Source organism: Bos javanicus, chromosome 5 (assembly GCF_032452875.1).
Source record: "Bos javanicus breed banteng chromosome 5, ARS-OSU_banteng_1.0, whole genome shotgun sequence".
NCBI lineage: Eukaryota > Metazoa > Chordata > Mammalia > Artiodactyla > Bovidae > Bos > Bos javanicus.
Window position 1 is genome coordinate 70,516,623 of NC_083872.1, and position 17,085 is coordinate 70,533,707.

The following is a 17,085-nucleotide window of genomic DNA, read 5'->3' on the forward strand; positions in this document are numbered from 1 at the left end:
AATCAGAGCTCTGACTTTCCACCCTAAATCTGTTTTTCCCGAGTCTTAGATAGCCACTACCACACATCCAACTGCTCAAGCCACAAACCTCAATTCTTCACATCTAGTCTATCAGAATGTCCTGTTGACTCTACTTCCTGATAAGAACACCTAACTTGCAAGTATCAGCCCTTGAGCTTTGCAGTGTGTTCGCGCCTCCTGAGGAGCCAGCCCATCGGACACTGTTGTTGTTGTTCAGTTGCCCAGTCGTGTCTGGCAGACATTGCTGCTGCTGCTGCTGCTAAGTCGCTTCAGTCGTGTCTGACTCTGTGCGATCCCATAGGCGGCAGCCCACCAGGCTTCCCTGTCCCTGGGATTCTCCAGGCAAGAACACTGGAGTGGGTTGCCATTTCCTTCTCCAATGCATGAAAGTGAAAAGTGAAAGGAAAGTCGCTCAGTCGTGTCCAAATCTTCGTGACCCCATGGACTGCAGCCTACCAGGCTCCTCCGTCCATGGGATTTTCCAGGCAAGAGTACTGGAATGGGGTGCCATTGCCTTTTCCGCCAGCAGACATTAAAGGCTCTTAAATGCAGAGTGAGGTTGAAACTGGGTAACACGGCATCTACAAATGCTGCTCCAGTGACAGAACCGACGGCGGCTCTCAGTGCCAGTTGGACAGACTTGAAAAAGACAGATGGCTGCTCGTGCGAGTGATCTTCTACAGATTTGTTTTACTGTACACAGTCGCTGATGCTTTCCAGAATTTCTGCTGGAAACCGACTCATAAAAAGAGAGTAGGGCTACATGCAAGGAGAACTTAGAAAGACAAATGAATTCAGAATCTACCAAATATTAGCAATCAACTGGGCAGTGCTTCTTATTCAGAGTTGGAAGGTCAGGCAGGGAAGTGCAGGACCTGGCCAGAGGCCAATATCCTGGGATGAGATGGGATCTGGGGACAGCAGAGGGTTGTCTGGAGGGCGAGTACCTTGTCTAAGAGATGTGGCTATCTCCAGGCCCAAGTCAGCTAATAGCCATCCGTTATCCCAATGAAAACAAGAGCCTTGATAGGTGAGCAGAGCCACCATGGGGATCCTGGCTGGGTGATGCTCAGAAACTTAGGCGAGGGTATCTCAAGCGTTTATGGCAGTACAGGGATTTCTTGGGGCTTCCCAGGTGGCACTAGTGGTAAAGAACCCACCTGCCAATGAAGGAAACATGAGAGATGCAGGTTTGATCTCTGGGTTGGGAAGATCCCCTGCAGGAGGGCATGGCAACCCACTCCAGTATTCTTACCTGGAGAGTCTCATGGACAGAGGAGCCTGGTGGGCTATAGTTCGTAGGGTCGCAAAGAGTCAAACATGACTGAAGTGACTTAGCACATATGCATGCACTGATTTCTTATGCCTAGAAGTGGTATGCCTCCATAATATAGTAATAGTAATAGAATTTAACCTTTATTAGGCATTTACTATGTGCCAAGCACTATAATAAGTACTTTTATAGGAATCTTTACCAAAATCTAGTTAATACTATTTTAATTCCCATTTCACTGATAAAGAAACTGAGGCATAGAGATATTACCCCTCTAGTTGGTAGTGGGGACTTAAAGGCAGTCTTCACTCATCTGATTTTAATTTTCAATCTGGTTGAAAACTTTGCCATATTTTCACTGTCATGGAATTAACAGAACTGCGACTTGAGTTTTACAATGTACAAATCTGACCTCATTCACCTTGATCATGTTTTTGGCAATTAACCATTTTCCCTCTAGGAAGTTAGGGGGCATGCTTCTCTCTCCATTCCTCATCCATCAAGCCTCCCATCCAGTATTTGCATTGAGAAGTCCAGCCAGGCCATGGGCATCAGGATAGTCTGTCCACTTGAGGCTGAGTTGATGTCACCAGGCTGGGGTCAGAGGTAGCCTGTAAAGAGGAAAGCAAGACCCAACTCCTAATAAGGGCTTGAAGGACATCTGCAGGTTCCCAGGGTGGGGCCAGAAAGCTGGGAGGCAGGCGACAGTCCAAGGAGAGCCATAGGTCTCAGGAATGGGATAGAAGTCCAGTTACCAAGAGAAAAGCAAAGTAGCCATGAGATTGATTTATGGAAAGATAGGCAGACTTGCACTCTATCCATCCATTCCCTGACTTGCTGTCTGGCTTTGGACAAATAAGTTAATCTCTACAAAATGGGAGCAGCAATCCTCAGCTGTAGTATCAACTGAGAGAAACTGTGCTAAGTTTCTAACATATAGTAGCCCTCAATAAATACATAATGCTGACACCAATAATTACACCACCTCCAAAGTGTTAGCTTCAAGTACTGAATTATTTCCTGCTTTGGATCAAGATTGACTTATGGAACCAGAGATATAGGCAGTGCTGTGCATGGGGTTCAGGAGTGCCCATCTGTGGAGGAAAGAATGATCCCTGGTCTAGGAACCAAGTCGAGCTTATAAGGATTCGCAGCAATTCAGTTATTTCTTCCCTAACCTTAAGATGAGTCGTGCCTCAATGTTAGTTCTGTCTGACTCTTTGTGACCCTATGGACTGTAGCCCTCCAGGCTTCTTTGTCCATGGAATTCTCTAGGCAGGGACATGAAATGGTGTGCTGTGCTTAGTTGCTCAGTTGTGTCTGTCTCTTTGCGACCTCGTGGACCGCAGCCCACCAGGCTCCTCTGTTCATGGAGCTTCATCAGGCAAGAATACTGTAATGGGTTGCCATACCTTCCACCAGGGGATCTTCCCAGTCCAATGATGGAAGCCAGGTCTCTCGCATTGCAGGCAGATTCTTTACCAACTGAATCACCAGGGAAGCCCACAGAGTGGGTAGCCTATCCCTTCTCCAGGAGGCCTTTCCAACCCAGGGATCAAACCTGGGTCTTTACATTGCAGGTGGATTCTTTACTGTCTGAGCCACCAGGGAAGCCCCTTGAAAATGTTATTATATGCACTAAGTAAATATCCTCAACTCTGTCCTTTCACTTCCTTTGTCTTGTCCCACCCCTCCACCCCCTACCCTTCTCTCTCACTGACCTCCAACTCACACCCTGGAAGATAGAGGTGTAGGGGCCTGATATCCTCATATTTACAACAATAATTCCATTTTGAGTGCCTACTAGATTTCTGTTCTGTGCTAGTGGTTAGAGTTGTGGGTTGGGGTGTGGTCATAGCTTACTGTCCAGATATCACTATCTAGCATCCCATAATAACACCAGCCAGCCAAGGCTGCACCAAAGGCTCTTTGAGAAAATGATGTAATCTGGATACAAAGGGGCCCTTGCAGTTTATCAATTTTGGGGGCACATGTGCATCAGGAGACTTCAGTTTGTGGCACCTACTCTCTTTCCTCCTAGACATATTCCTTTTACCAGCAGCTCATACACTGTTCTCTTCCTTTGCAGAACTCCTTGGGGCCCCCAGGGCACCAACAGGCTCAAAGAGTAGTTCTAGTGCTCCAAGCTTTTTAGAAGCCATGTCCCACTTTCCCTTTCTTAACCTTTTTACGCAGACCCCAGTAAGCATGAAGGGGCTGATGGGGTGACAAGCTACTCCTCTCTCCCAGGGCAGAGCAGACCCCAGGCTGCCAGGCCAGGTGCTCCTCCAGCAGGGGGCATGCGCACAGATGGCCAGGGTCAGGACTTGGGATGGGAGGACCTTCCAAAGCTCAAAATCCACCCCAGGCTGAGACAGCCTCTGCGTTTGCAGCGGGAGCAGAGAAGAGCACTGTGGACCGGAGTGGCCTTGGCCAAGTCCCCAGGCTCTGCTGGGAAGGCCCTGTGTAACTTCATGGTTCTTCTCCTCTCTGTGGGTCAATACAGGTTCAAAGTTTCCTTCTGCACTTTTGGCAAGGAATGCCGCCCCACATGCTGCCTGTGCTGGGCTCCTCCACGGTGGTGAACATCGTCGGCGTGTGCGACTCTATCCTCTACAAGGCTATCTCCGGAGTGCTGATGCCCACGGTACTGCAGGCGCTACCTGACAGGTGGGCACGCTTTTTCTCCTATCCCCGTGTGGCAGGTCCTCAGCCACTTCTCAGTTATGGAAAATAACTGCGTTCTTTGGGGTCCTCCCTTGTAAAGATCTTTAATTTTGTTGTTGCTGTTCAGTTGCTGTCATGTCTCACTCTTTGCAACCCCATGGACTTCCGCACACCAGGCTCCCCTGTCCTCCACTATCTCCTGGAGTTTGCTCAAGTTCATGTCCATTGAGTCAGTGATGCTATCTAGCCATCTCATCCTCTGCTGCCCCCTTCTCCTTTTGCCTTCAATCTTTCCCAGCATCAGGGTCTTTTCCAATGGGTCACTTCTTTGCATCAGGTGGCCAAAGTATTGGAGCTTCAGCTTTAGCATCAGACCTTCCAATGAATATTCAGGGTTGATTTCTTTTAGGATTGACTGGTTTGGTCTCCTTGCTGTCCAAGGGACTCTCAAGAGTCTCCTCCAGCACCACGATTTGAAAGCATAAATTCTTCAGCACTCAGCCTTCTTTATGGTCCAACTCTAAAGTCTGTACATGACTACTGGAAAAATCACAGCTTTGACTGTACAGATCTTTGTTGGTAAAATGATGTCTCTGCTTCTTACTACACAGTCTAGGTTTGTCATAGTTTTTCTTCCAAGGAGCAAGTGTCTTTTAATTTCATGGCTGCAGTCACCATCTGCAGTGATTTTAGAGCTCCCCCCGCCCCCGCCAAAAAAAAAAAAAATCTGTCATTACTTACACTTTTTCCTGTTCTATTTGCCATGAAGTGATGGGACCAGAGGTCATGATCTTAGTTTTCTGAATGTTGAGTTGTAAGCCAGCTTTTCCATTCTCCTCTTTCCCTCTCATCAAGAGGGTTTTCAGTTCCTTTTTGCTTTCTGCCATTAGACTGGTATCATTTGCATATCTGAGATTATTGATATTTCTCCTGGCAATCTTGATTCCAGCTTGTGAGTCATCCATTCTGGCATTTAGCATGATGTACTCTGCATAGAAGTTAAATAAGCGGGGTGACAATATACAGCCTTGACATACTCCTTTCCCAATTTTAAACCAGTCCCTTGTTTCATGCCTGATTCTAACTGTTGCTTCTTGACCTGCATACATGTTTCTCAGGAGGCAGGCAGATAAGGTGGTCTGGTATTTCCCATCTCTTTAAAAATTTCCCACAGTTTGGATCCACACAGTCAAAGGCTTTAGCATAGTCAATGAGGCAGAATTGGACTTTAAATTTTAAAGTATAAGACATTAAATTTTATTTATATTTTTAAATATAAGTAAAAAAGTTTAATATTTTAAACCACTTGTACCATTCAAAACTTTCCTGTGGTCCAGTGGTTGGGACTTCATCTTCCAGTACAGTGGATATGGGAGCTTCCCTGGTCGGGGAGCTAAGACCCCACTTGCCATGCAGCCTGAAAACAAAAACATAAAACAGAAGCAGTATTATAACAAATTCTATAAATACTTTAAAAAAAATGGTCCATGTAAAAAAAAAAATCTTATAAAACAAGATACAAAACATTAAAAAAATTCAAAAAATATGACACGATACACAGCGAAATGTCTCCATTCTACTCTTCTTCCCCAGACACCCAGGTCCCCTCCCACAGAGCATCAGATATAAACATTTTCTTGGGGGGGAGCCATTCAGATCTGCTATTAACATGTAACCAATGCATGACATATACTTTGTCTTTTTTAATTTAATTTAATTTTTAATTGGAGGATAATTACTTTACAATATGTTTCTGTCATACCTCAACATGAGTCAGCCACAGGGATACATATCCATGTCCTCTCCCTCTTAAACTTCCCTCCCACCTCCCTCCCCATCCCACCCCTCTAGGCTGTCACAGAGCACCAGCTCTGGGTTCCCTGCATCATACAGGGAATTCCCACTGGCTGTCTGTTTAACAGTTGGTAAGGTATTTGTTCCAATACTACTCTCTCAAGTCTTCCCACCCTCTCCCTCCCCCACTGTGAACAGTCTGTTCTTTATGTCTGTGTCTCCTTTGCTGACCTGCAAATAAGTTCATCTGTACCGTCTTTCTAGATTCCATATATATGCATTCATATACAGTATTTGTTTTTCTCTTTCTGACTGACTTCTCTCTGTATGGGCTTCCCTTGTGGTTCAACTGGTAAAGAATCCGCCTGCAACGTGGGAGACCTCAGTTCGATCCCTGGGTTGGGAAGATCCCTGGAGAAGTGAAAGGCTACCCACTCCAGTATTCTTGCCTGGAGAATTCCATGAATAGTCCATGGGGTTACAAAAAGTCAGACATGACTGAGCAACTTTCACTCACTTCACTCTGTATAATAGGCTCTAGTGACACCCTATATATGCTGTTTTGTACCTTGTTTCTAAAAGGAACAAGTCTTGAAGACTGTGTTGGACAGCTTCTGTGCCCCTGCAGAGGAAGGCTCCTCTGTGTTCTGTGCCACCTTCTGCCCTGTGAGGTGGAGCAGGGGAGGGTGCAGCCCCCTTATGCGGCTCCATTTCCCTTTGGCTTCCAGCTCAGATCAGCCAGTGTGAGGGTTGGGCGTCAGCAAGGAGGTCAGAAGGAGGGAGAAGAGTGAAGTCAGGAGACTGCCTCTCTGCCTCCTTCCCTGTGAGGTCACCTCTGGCTGGCCACGTCCTCCTTGGGGCTCTGCACCCGCTCAGGCAGCCTCTCTCTCTCTCTCCCTCCATGCTGTCCTTTGAGTGTGAGGTGGGTGACAGCCTGCTGGCCCTAAACCCGGGTTGCTGCAGTCACCCTTATGGGTTCACCTATGCCTATCCATGCCTTTATGACTTATCCCTTATAAATAAACTGCACTATTTTGAGTGGCATCTGTTTCCTGTTGGGACTGTTACAGAGAACATTCTACATCCGCCTATAATGAGGTTTGTTTTTTTCTTCTTTTTTAACACCTGCATATTATGCCTTTGTGTTGAGTTTAACTCGTTGTTATGATGTTTCCAGTCTTGTCCCACCACTATACAGTGCTGTGATGAATAATGTTCTCAGTACATTCTTTTATATGTTGCAGTTTGTTAGTTTCCTAGGGCTGCAGCAACAAAAAGTACCGCAAACTGGGTGGTCTGGAAAAAAAAAAAAAACAAATATATTGCCTCACAGTTCTGGAGGCTGAAAGTCTGATGTCAGGGGGCTGTCAGGGTTGGTTCCTTGGGCTTCCCAGGTGGTGCTAGTGGTAAAGAATCCACCTGACAACGCAGGAGACATAAGAGGCTCAGGTTTGATTCCTGGGTCAGGAAGATCCCCTGGAGGAGGGCATGACTACCCACTGCAGTATTCTTGCCTAGAAAGTCCCATGGACAGAGGAGCCTGGCGGGCTACAATCCATGGGGTTGCAGAGTTGGACACGACTGGAGCAACTTGGCACACATGCATGCACAGGGTTGGTTCCTTTCAGAGACTGAGAGAAGATCTGTTCCACACCTCTCTCCCAGCTTCTGATGGCTACCATCAGTCCTGGGCATTCCTCGGTTTGTAGCTGCACCACCCGTCTCTGCCTCCATCTTCACACTGACCCCCACTCTATGTCTCTCTGTCTCTTGTAAAGACACTTGTCATTGGATTTAGGGCCCACCCAGTTAATCCAAGGTTTCATCCCAAGATCCTTAATTTAATCACATCTCTAAAAACCCTTTTATCAAATAAGGTCAACTTAACGGGTTCCAGTGGACTTATTTTGGGGGAAACAACCCTTCATCTTACTGCATAGAGTATACATGCAGGATCAATTCCTAAAGGGCTCAATTCCTAGTTCAAAGCCTATGTGACTTAAACTTTTCTCAGTGAAGTTTTAATTTGCATTTATCTTATTATGAATGGTGTTGAACATCCCTTCATGTCTATAAGAGTGATTTTTATTTCTTTCCTGTGAACTCTCTGCTCTTAATCTTTGACTGTTTTTCTATTTGGTAGTTGCTGTTTTTCTCATTGATTTTTAAGAGCATTTTATTTTTTAGGGATATTAACCATGTGTCTGTAATAAGAGTTGCAAATATTTTCTCATTTTGTTCTTTTATTTTTGCCATACGGAAAATGTATTTGCATAGTTGAATTTATCAGCCCTTGTTTTTATGGCTTCTGGATTTTGTATCATTGTTTTAAACCTCTTCCCCACTCCAATTACAATACAATTTTCTCATGGCTTATCCCACAAAACTTATGGTTTAATTTTGTACCTTTGAACTTTTATTCAATTTATAATTCATCCTTGTGTAAGATGTAAAGTTGACTCATTGGGAAAAACTCTGATGCTGGGAGGGATTGGGGGCAGGAGGAGAAGGGGACGACAGAGGATGAGATGGCTGGATGGCATCACTGACTCCATGGACGTGAGTCTGAGTGAACTCCAGGAGTTGGTGATGGACAGGGAGGCCTGGCGTGCTGCGATTCATGGGGTCGCAAAGGGTTGGACACGACTGAGCAACTGAACTGAACTGAAGATGTAAAGTGTGCCTTTTTCCCCCAGCAGTTCTTCTTATCCCAATACATATGTTAATTATTGTATCTTTTCTTCAAAGATTTAATGTGCCTCCTATTTTATGTAGTAAATTGGTACTATTTCTAGCCTTCCTAGTCTATACCGTTTATATTGCTGTATATTCACGTTCTATGTTTCCCAGGTGGCGCTAGTGGTAAAGAACCCAGCTGCCAATGCGGGAGGCGAAAGAGACATGGGTTCAATTTCTGAGTTGAGAAGATTCCCCTAGAGGAGGGTATGGCAACCCACTCCAGGATTCTTGCCTGGAGAATCCCATGGACAGAGGAGCCTGGCACTCTATAGTCTATGGAGTCACAAAGAGTTGTACACGACTGAAGCGACTTAGTACGCACCCATGCATATTCATGTTTCAGGGTCACGCTATCTTTAAGCTCTGTGCTTTTAAATATATTTTATTTTATTTTTTAACTTTACAATATTGTATTGGTTTTGCCATATATCAACATGAATCTGCCACAGGTATACACGTGTTATATTTTAATATTTGATAGGCTAGCTCCTTATATTTACTTCCTTTTGTAGAATTTTCCTCTTATTGTCAACACAGTGGCATGTGGTTTTACATGTTTGTGTGTGCGTGTACGTACATATTGAATATATATGCATATTTAAAACTTGTCAGTTAGAAATGCATACTCTGTTTTTAGGGGTGAAATGATACAACATCTTGAATTTGCGTAAAACGCTCTAGAAAAGAAAGAGTAGCATGTTGTAAATCAAACCGGCAAAGTGTCTCTAATTATTCATGCTGGGTCATGGGTATTTGGAGGTTTAAAGTGTTTCATAGTAAAAGCATTAAAAGTAAAACTTAACAGAAAGTAGAGTGCCCACTGAAATAGAGAACACAAGAAAAGAACCAGGTGTGATGGGGAAATAATGAATTCTGTTTGAACATGTTTAATTTGATGAATCTTTGAGGGCTTTGAAATGGTAGTGTCCCCGGGGCTGCCTGCCCCACCCCTGAGTTGCTGCTTTCAGTGACTCCTAATGGTTGCAGTCAAAACACCATCAGAGATCATAAGACTCTGTAGGGCCCTGCAGGGAGGACTGTGGCCTGTACTGTAGGGAACACGTGAAGCCCTTTTTTGCTGTTGTTGTTTAGTTGCTAAGTTGTGTCTGACTCTTTTGCAGCTCCCATGGACTGTAGCCTGCCTGCCAGGCTCCTCTGTCCATGGAATTTCCCATGCAAGAATGCTGGAGTGAGTTGTCATTTCCTTCTGCAGGAAATCTTCCCTACCCAGGGATTGAACCCGCATCTCCTGCATTGGCCTCTTTAACCGCTGAGCCACCTGGGAAGCCCACGAGGTGCTAACGATGTGTCATTCCTCTTTCTAGCTTGACTCAGGTGATCCGGAAGTTTGCTAAGCAACTGGATGAGTGGCTAAAAGTGGCTCTCCATGACCTCCCAGAAAATTTGCGAAACATCAAGTTTGAATGTAAGTACTAAGTTTGGAAGCAGAGGGGAAGGGAGGGTAACACTTTAGTACCAGGTATTTCACACAGGTTGTCAATAAAATAACAATAAGAGCTAACAATTTACTGGTACCTACAAAGCACTGAGTACTATGCTTAGCACTTTCCATGCATTAATTTAGTTAATCCTTACAAAATGTTTATTAAGGGTGGCACACCTCTCCTTTACAGAAAATGAAACAGGCTCAGAGACAGAGTCAGCTGCAGAGGCAGGTCTGTCTGTCTGACGTCCATGTTTCTGCTATCACGGCCACACTTTTTATTCTAGTTAATCCTCACTCACTCGCTGATGTAGAAAACAATATCCCTCTTCTGCTGATGAGGCTCAGAGAAGCGAAGACAGTTCCCCCAAGCTACACAGTCACATAGCTGGTAATTAGGGGCCAGAAGTTGAATTCACATCTTTCTGACCCTAAAACTGAGATTTCCCCGAAGCTCCTGCCCACAGAATGGGGCTAACAGAAGATGAAAAACAGCTTCAGGGGTCCACATATTTAATTCTCTACCTAAGGGGAAAGCAAAATTAATATTTCTCACAGGGTATTGGGACTATGGATCTTTTCTCTGCCAAGCGTCACCACTCAGTCCCCTAGTAATCATTTTGCCTGAGAAAACTGGACCTGTTCCTCTGGCTCAGTGTGTCCATACTTGTGGGAAGTCTCACGTGCCATTAAGTAAAGATGAAATGATTTTAAGCAAAACAAAGTTTTGAGGTATATGTTTCTTAGAGCTCCATTTGAATACAGCTTGCCATTCTTGCCCGAAATAAGTGCCAGCAAGAAAAATGAAGGAGATCAAATTACCCTCTCTCCACAGGCAAAGGGGGCCCTTTCAGACTCCCTTTGAGGCCGCCTGCCGTGCCCATCACCTATTGATAAAGCCCGCTTTATTTCACGGCTCTCAGTTCTTTTCTTTTCACGAGCACTAAATTCCACATCACAAAGTTAAAGAAAAAGTAATTAAGGAGAAGGATTAACGATTGATCGCCCTGGAAAATTAGAAGTTCATCTGTCCCCCCACCCCACCCACCTACCCCTCATTCCTCCACCCCACGCCCTATTTTTCCAACCAAGCTGGCTCTGAGCACAAATTGGAATAATCCCAGGGAAATTTCTGATTGTTTCTTGACCAGTTCAGAAATTAATGAGAAGAATGCCCCGTGCCCATTTTAATTACGCTGGCAAAACAAACCTGTTGAAAGTCTAAAGCCAGGTTTGTTGCACCTGCCACCTGTGGGTGCCTGGAGGCATCCGCTCTCCCCAGGGGGCCTGGGGGTGCACTTGGAGAATTTACAAGCAGTAGAGACATACACCTCTCCAAAGGACTCTGTAAGGACTAAGATCTCGGACTGGCATGTGGCTTGTGTGCTTCAAAATCTACAGATATAAGATCACCCCACTTCAAAGCATCAGCCTGTTATGTTAGCAGAGGACACAGTCATCAAAACACACCAATAGGGCATGGAGACCGTTGGTTGAAAACGACAGATTGTGAATACAAAGCCATATTCAAGGTGCTGCCCAGGGTTCCATCCTAGAAGCAACCCTGCTCAATCAAGGTTTCCTAGTAGATACACTACTTTTTAAAGGGCCTTCTTCAAAGCTTCCACTCGATTCCTGCAATTATTTATGGGGAGAAGAGATTGAACTTGCAATTAGCGAAATGAAAGACAAGTAAATAATTGCTTTTACTCACGGTTGATTGACGCCACAATTTCTCACACCTGCCAGTGTGGAGTGCAGGCAACTTTGAAATATGTACCCCAAATATCACCATCTTAGGAAATAGTTGTCCAAATGGGAGAACAAAAGAGCAGATGCAGGGTTTCATCAGTGGGTAATAGAAAATACTGTTGGACCATGCATGAGAAAAAGTTAGGCAAATAAGCTACTTTTGAAAATCGCCCCCGGAAAATCCCAGGTCAGACCATAAAGCATGCAAGTATTTCATACTCACTCTTTTCTTCTTGCAGTGTCAAGAAGATTTTCCCAAATCCTGAGACGGCAAACATCACTAAATCACCTTTGCCAGGTAGCTGTCCTGTGTTATACGTTCTAACTACTGCTAAGTCATTGCAACTGAGGGGCAAATCCACGGGAAACTCTGGAGAGGCTCCATCAGGATGATGTGGCTGTTTAACAGTACACTCTCATGGGACTTCTCTGGCGGTCCAGTGATTAAGACTTCACCCCCCAGTGCAGGGGGTCCAGGTTCTATCTCTGGTTTGGGAGCTATGGTCTCACATACCTTGTGATGAAAAAACCAAAACAGAAAACAGGCAATATTATAACATTCAATAAAGACTTTTAAAATGGTTCCACATCAAAAAAGTCTTTTAAAAAACACTAGTACACTCTCACTATTATCTTGAATTTCTACAGATAAGGAATTGAAATGTTAGCCAATCACTAAGTGGTTTCAGCTAACATAGAAAATAATTTCTGACGTCATTTGTCCATTAACCCTTCAGATACTCTAGGTCCACAAGTTTGTGTTTTGCTTGAGTACGTCGGGGTTTCTCAGCCACAGTTGCCTTTTGGGGCTGGGTGATTCTTTATTGTGGGGAGTTGTTTTGTGTATTGTAGATGTTTAGTAGCATCCCTAGCCTCTATTTACTCAATGCCAGTAAGGCCACCCACCCCCAAGTACCACCGCAATTGCGATAGTCAAGAATGCCTTCACCATTGCCACATGTAACCTAGGGGGGTGCAGAATCACCCCAATTTTGTTTTGCCCCAGATTTCTGTTCTTTTTAGCACAGAAGTGATATGTACTCACAACAACAACAACAACAAAACTAATAAAGGTATATATAGTAAAAATTAGAAGATCCCACTATAGTTCTGTAGTTCTAACTGAAGGCATATATCTTTGCATTTCTGTTCATTTTGCACCTTAAGGAAGCAAATCTAAGTCTGTTAAGGCAGCCCACTAACATTCATTAAAATATGAATGACCTTAAAGCAGAGGGGACAAACTGGTGGCTACAGGTCAAATCTGGCCCTCAGATGTGTGGCATTATTTTTGTTCGACTGGCATAGGTTCAAAAATATTTTTTCATTTAGTCACTAACAGTGGAAACTGGGCGATGACAACTAAACACCCACATTTTCTGTAGAAAACTTTTAAGAGCTGCCACCCCAGAACTAATTTCCCCAGGGTAGCAAGCCGCTGGATGGGCTGAGCTTCTTCATCATCACCCCCACTTTCTCTTACGCTTGGCCCACCTCGCTCATGAGTGTCACCTGTCTGCCTTGTCTGTGTGTTCGGGTCTGTAACCTCTCCCTTACACTGCTGGCTCCAGATCGGTGGTGGTTACTCAAGGTCGAGGTGGTGATGGGGGTCTCTAGTTGGAGTGGCCTGAAGGAAGCAGAAACCAGAAAGTATAAAAGTACCCCCCAACACACACACACACCTCACTGTTCCAGCCCTGCCCCTGGAATAAAATAGCACAAAGGGTGGTTTGGAGACCAGAAGGAGACCCTCCACACTCATGCTGTCACAGAGGCCACCCTGGGGCACTGTTCTGGGGTAGGGTAGAGCCTCACAGATGGATGGGACTCAGGAAATAAGATGAATATTAACAAAATAAACACTGCCAGGGTTAGTTTTCAAATCCTACCCCTCTCCGTCAAAAGGTTTTAGGATGGACTCGACATAAGCCTGAGGGTTCCATTATTATCACTAAACACATAACAGCTACCCATAAAGATCAAAAGTTTCTTGTTAAATATTTTCTGCTAAATGTATATTGCATAGATGTGTATCTTTTTAAACAAAAACAATAATAATTTTATAATAACAAAATCAGCAATGTGATAGAAGCAAACATTTCCAGCCATTAAGGATGGTAAATTCTAGCTCATGGAAAGTCATATTCATCATGGGTATTGGGTCTTGGGAATTGTCATTTTTGTCTTTGTAGCTTACATATTTATTAAATATAAAATATTTTAATGTGTATATAAAATTAATTGATTTGAGGTATTCTTTTAAAAAGGAAAAAAGGAAGCATTGTCATATTTCTGAGGGTGACTGTCTTCTGGTTCTATTCCCCAGCTTGGAAGAGACAATCTTAGGGTCATATCAGGGAAATAGATATGGTTTTAGGACATAGACGGAGAGGGCAATGGCACCCCACTCCAATACTCTTGCCTAGATAAACCCCATGGATGGAGGAGCCTGGTAGGCTGCAGTCCATGGGATCGCTAAGAGTTGGACACGACTGAGCGACTTCACCTTCACTTTTCACTTTCATGCATTGGAGAAGGAAATGGCAACCCACTCCAGTGTTCTTGCCTGGAGAATCCCAGGGACGGGGAAGCCTGGTGGGCTGCCATCTATGGGGTCACACAGAGTCGGACACGACTGAAGTGACTTAGCAGTAGCAGTTAGGACATAGAACTAGACACTTAGGAAGGGTGGAAAGGCTTGACCTTTTAATGTGCCAGGTAGTAAAAGCATCCACTTGTGTGCCCACAACAGCCTACATGCTCATGTGCACACACAGACACACTCTCTCCACTTTCCAGACAGACTGTATGTAAGTTAATCAGCAATTGCTACCTTTCCCATCTTCACTGGACAGCCACCAGACACATTCCTGGACCACCCAAAGGATCAGGATTAGTGAGGGGGATGAGACATCATGTAACATCTCAGCTAATATCCCGGCGAGCTTTCCTAAACATACACAAAGCAAGTCAGACAAAACAACATCTGACCAAATGCCCCCACCGCCAGATACTTAAAACCAAGAGCCAAATATTCAGGCCCTTCTGGATACACTAAGTGGGCAATTTGGCATTCATATCTCAGCCATTCATCCCACAAAATCCTTTGAGTGCCTACTGTGTGCCAGACACCTGGCCTCAGCAGGAGAAAAAAAAAAAAAAACACCAAAATAATAAAAAGTGATAAGTGTTATGAAGGAAAGTGAGTGGAAATAGAGGATAACCGGGCATTTTAGATCCTATTCAAATGATGCGGCTAGAGAAGGCCTCTGCATGGGTGCTACACTTCACTTGGAGCATACATGACGGCCAGGAGGCCAGGGCAGGGCGAGAGAAGAACATTCCAGCAGCAGGAGCAGTCAGTGCAAAGGCCCCTCAGGTGTCAGTGCCCTCCCAACAAAGAGAACTGACCTGCATGACAGAAGGCCCATTTACTGGGCTCTTACTCCCTGAAATGTGCACCTTGCAAACATTACCCCAAGGAATATCCAACAATGGCCCTCCTAAAGAGATGCATACTATTATATCTCTATTTTAGAGGTCAGGAAACTGAAATTAATCTCCTTGCCTGCCTCTGATCAATCAGCTGGTCAGCAGCAAGGTCAGGATTTGAACTCAGTATGTTTGAATCCAGAATCTGAAATTTCCATATTCAGTTGTTCTCATTACCATTAGAAATCAACCCAACGCCTGTGTCCTTCAAAGCATTCTACATTGATATGAGGAAGATTTTACCTGTACTCGGACAGTCTACGTGTAAAAGGGGCTGTCAGTATTTACATCTGATTGGAAATTCACAAGCATTAGGAGACTTAAAAGGTCCACGTGTCTTTGAAATCTTGTTTCATTAAAGACATTTTTGAAAACATGCAAGGAAAGGAAATGATTCTGGAAATGTTTTTCTTTGCTTTTATCAGTATTGTTCCAACTTGCTAGTTCCAACTATTGTTCCGAGTATTGTTCCAGCTCTCAAATTTAAATTATACTATGAGGATTGCTGGGGAAGCCACAGATTAAACACACATACACACTCACATTCACACTTACATTAACAAACCACTGAGCTGTAAGGTATAGTTTTCCTTTTCTTCTATCTCAATTATTCATCTTTGTTTTAGTCATTATAGTCACATAAAAACCGAAAAACAAAAACGTAGACCATAAACTGCTTCAGAATGTATTTAGATGAAAAATACACCTTGCAACATTTCTGAGGTTGAAATCTATCATAGTCCCAAGGGTAGTGGGACCTTTTCAAAATCTGAGCCTGTCAATTCTCAGGTGCTAGAGACATGGGTTGTTAAACACAGAGCTCTCACCCAACAAGCTCCCATCAGGAGGCTGACAGATCTCTGGGCCTCATCCCACTGTTGCACCAGGTCAAGACCAAAGCTGGGGTGGGAGGGTGGGAGGGAGGAGGTGTGGGGAATAGCAGGTTTGTTTTGACCTAGGCCACCGGGGGGTCATTTCTTATAAACAGAGACATGAGGAGAGAGCCACAGAAGACAGTATACAGATCTTCCAAGTTACAGACTCATCTTCTGAGTTTTCTTGAATTTCAAAGCACTTAGCGAAGCCCCATGAGTAGATTCATTAAAAAGAACTGAAAGGAAATAAGGGGAAGGGTTTGAATCTAACAACCCATGAGCTAATGAGTTGATTGGATTGGATTTCCAGGCATCTCGAACAGTGATCCACAGTGCAGACATCACGTTCCAAATGCTGGAAGACTGGAGGAACGTGGACCTCAACAGCATTACCAAGCAAACCCTTTACACCATGGAGGACACTCGTGATGAGCACCGGAAGCTCATCATCCAGTGTAAGATGCTCCACCAGGGCGTGTGTCTTTTTATTTGTTTAAAAAGAAAGAGTATGTTGGTAAACAAAGTGGCACTCCCACCCAGTCCTTCTCCCTGGGATCCCATCCCTCCCCTCCTGTTGTTCCTGTTAAAGGGGTTGGCCCAGGGGGAGGAGCCGGTTGATTTACAAGGACATGGGTCCACATTGCTGGGGAAAATGGGTTCTGGGATATCGGGCAGGACACATCAGGCAGAAGGCCCCACACAGGACCCTCGGTGCCAGCTGCCATTCCCTGGGTGGCATCAACAAATGAGGAACAAAGCTTGGCACCTCTCTTGGCGAACGTCAGCCTGGAGGTAACTGGATGTGCTGCCTGCTTTTCCATGGAGAGTCACGGGAGTCAGCCCACATATTGGCAGGTGAACCTGTCAATCACAGTAGATATCTGAGAAGAAAGTGGATGGTGACTTACTTCTGTGAACTTGTGACCCCTGTGGGCAAAGACTGGGAGACTATTGCTCCAGATATTATCCTGATATGGTCAGGTTGCTGTTCTTGGCAGCAGAGGACATGGGAGGACTACAGAACACCA

The 17,085-nt window shown here is 44.6% G+C and overlaps 1 protein-coding gene across 5 annotated transcripts in view; it reads left to right on the forward strand.

Annotated features, from left to right (window-relative positions):
- The window catches only part of RFX4 (regulatory factor X4), a 172,485-nt gene that overhangs the window by 109,782 nt on the left and 45,618 nt on the right, over nt 1-17,085 (forward strand). For all 5 annotated transcript variants that reach the window (XM_061417197.1, XM_061417196.1, XM_061417198.1 and 2 more), the window contains 4 exons: nt 3,801-3,964; nt 9,820-9,920; nt 11,930-11,988; nt 16,368-16,512. In XM_061417197.1, coding sequence (XP_061273181.1) covers nt 3,801-3,964; nt 9,820-9,920; nt 11,930-11,988; nt 16,368-16,512 — 469 coding nt within the window. The remainder of the gene's footprint in view (nt 1-3,800; nt 3,965-9,819; nt 9,921-11,929; nt 11,989-16,367; nt 16,513-17,085) is intronic.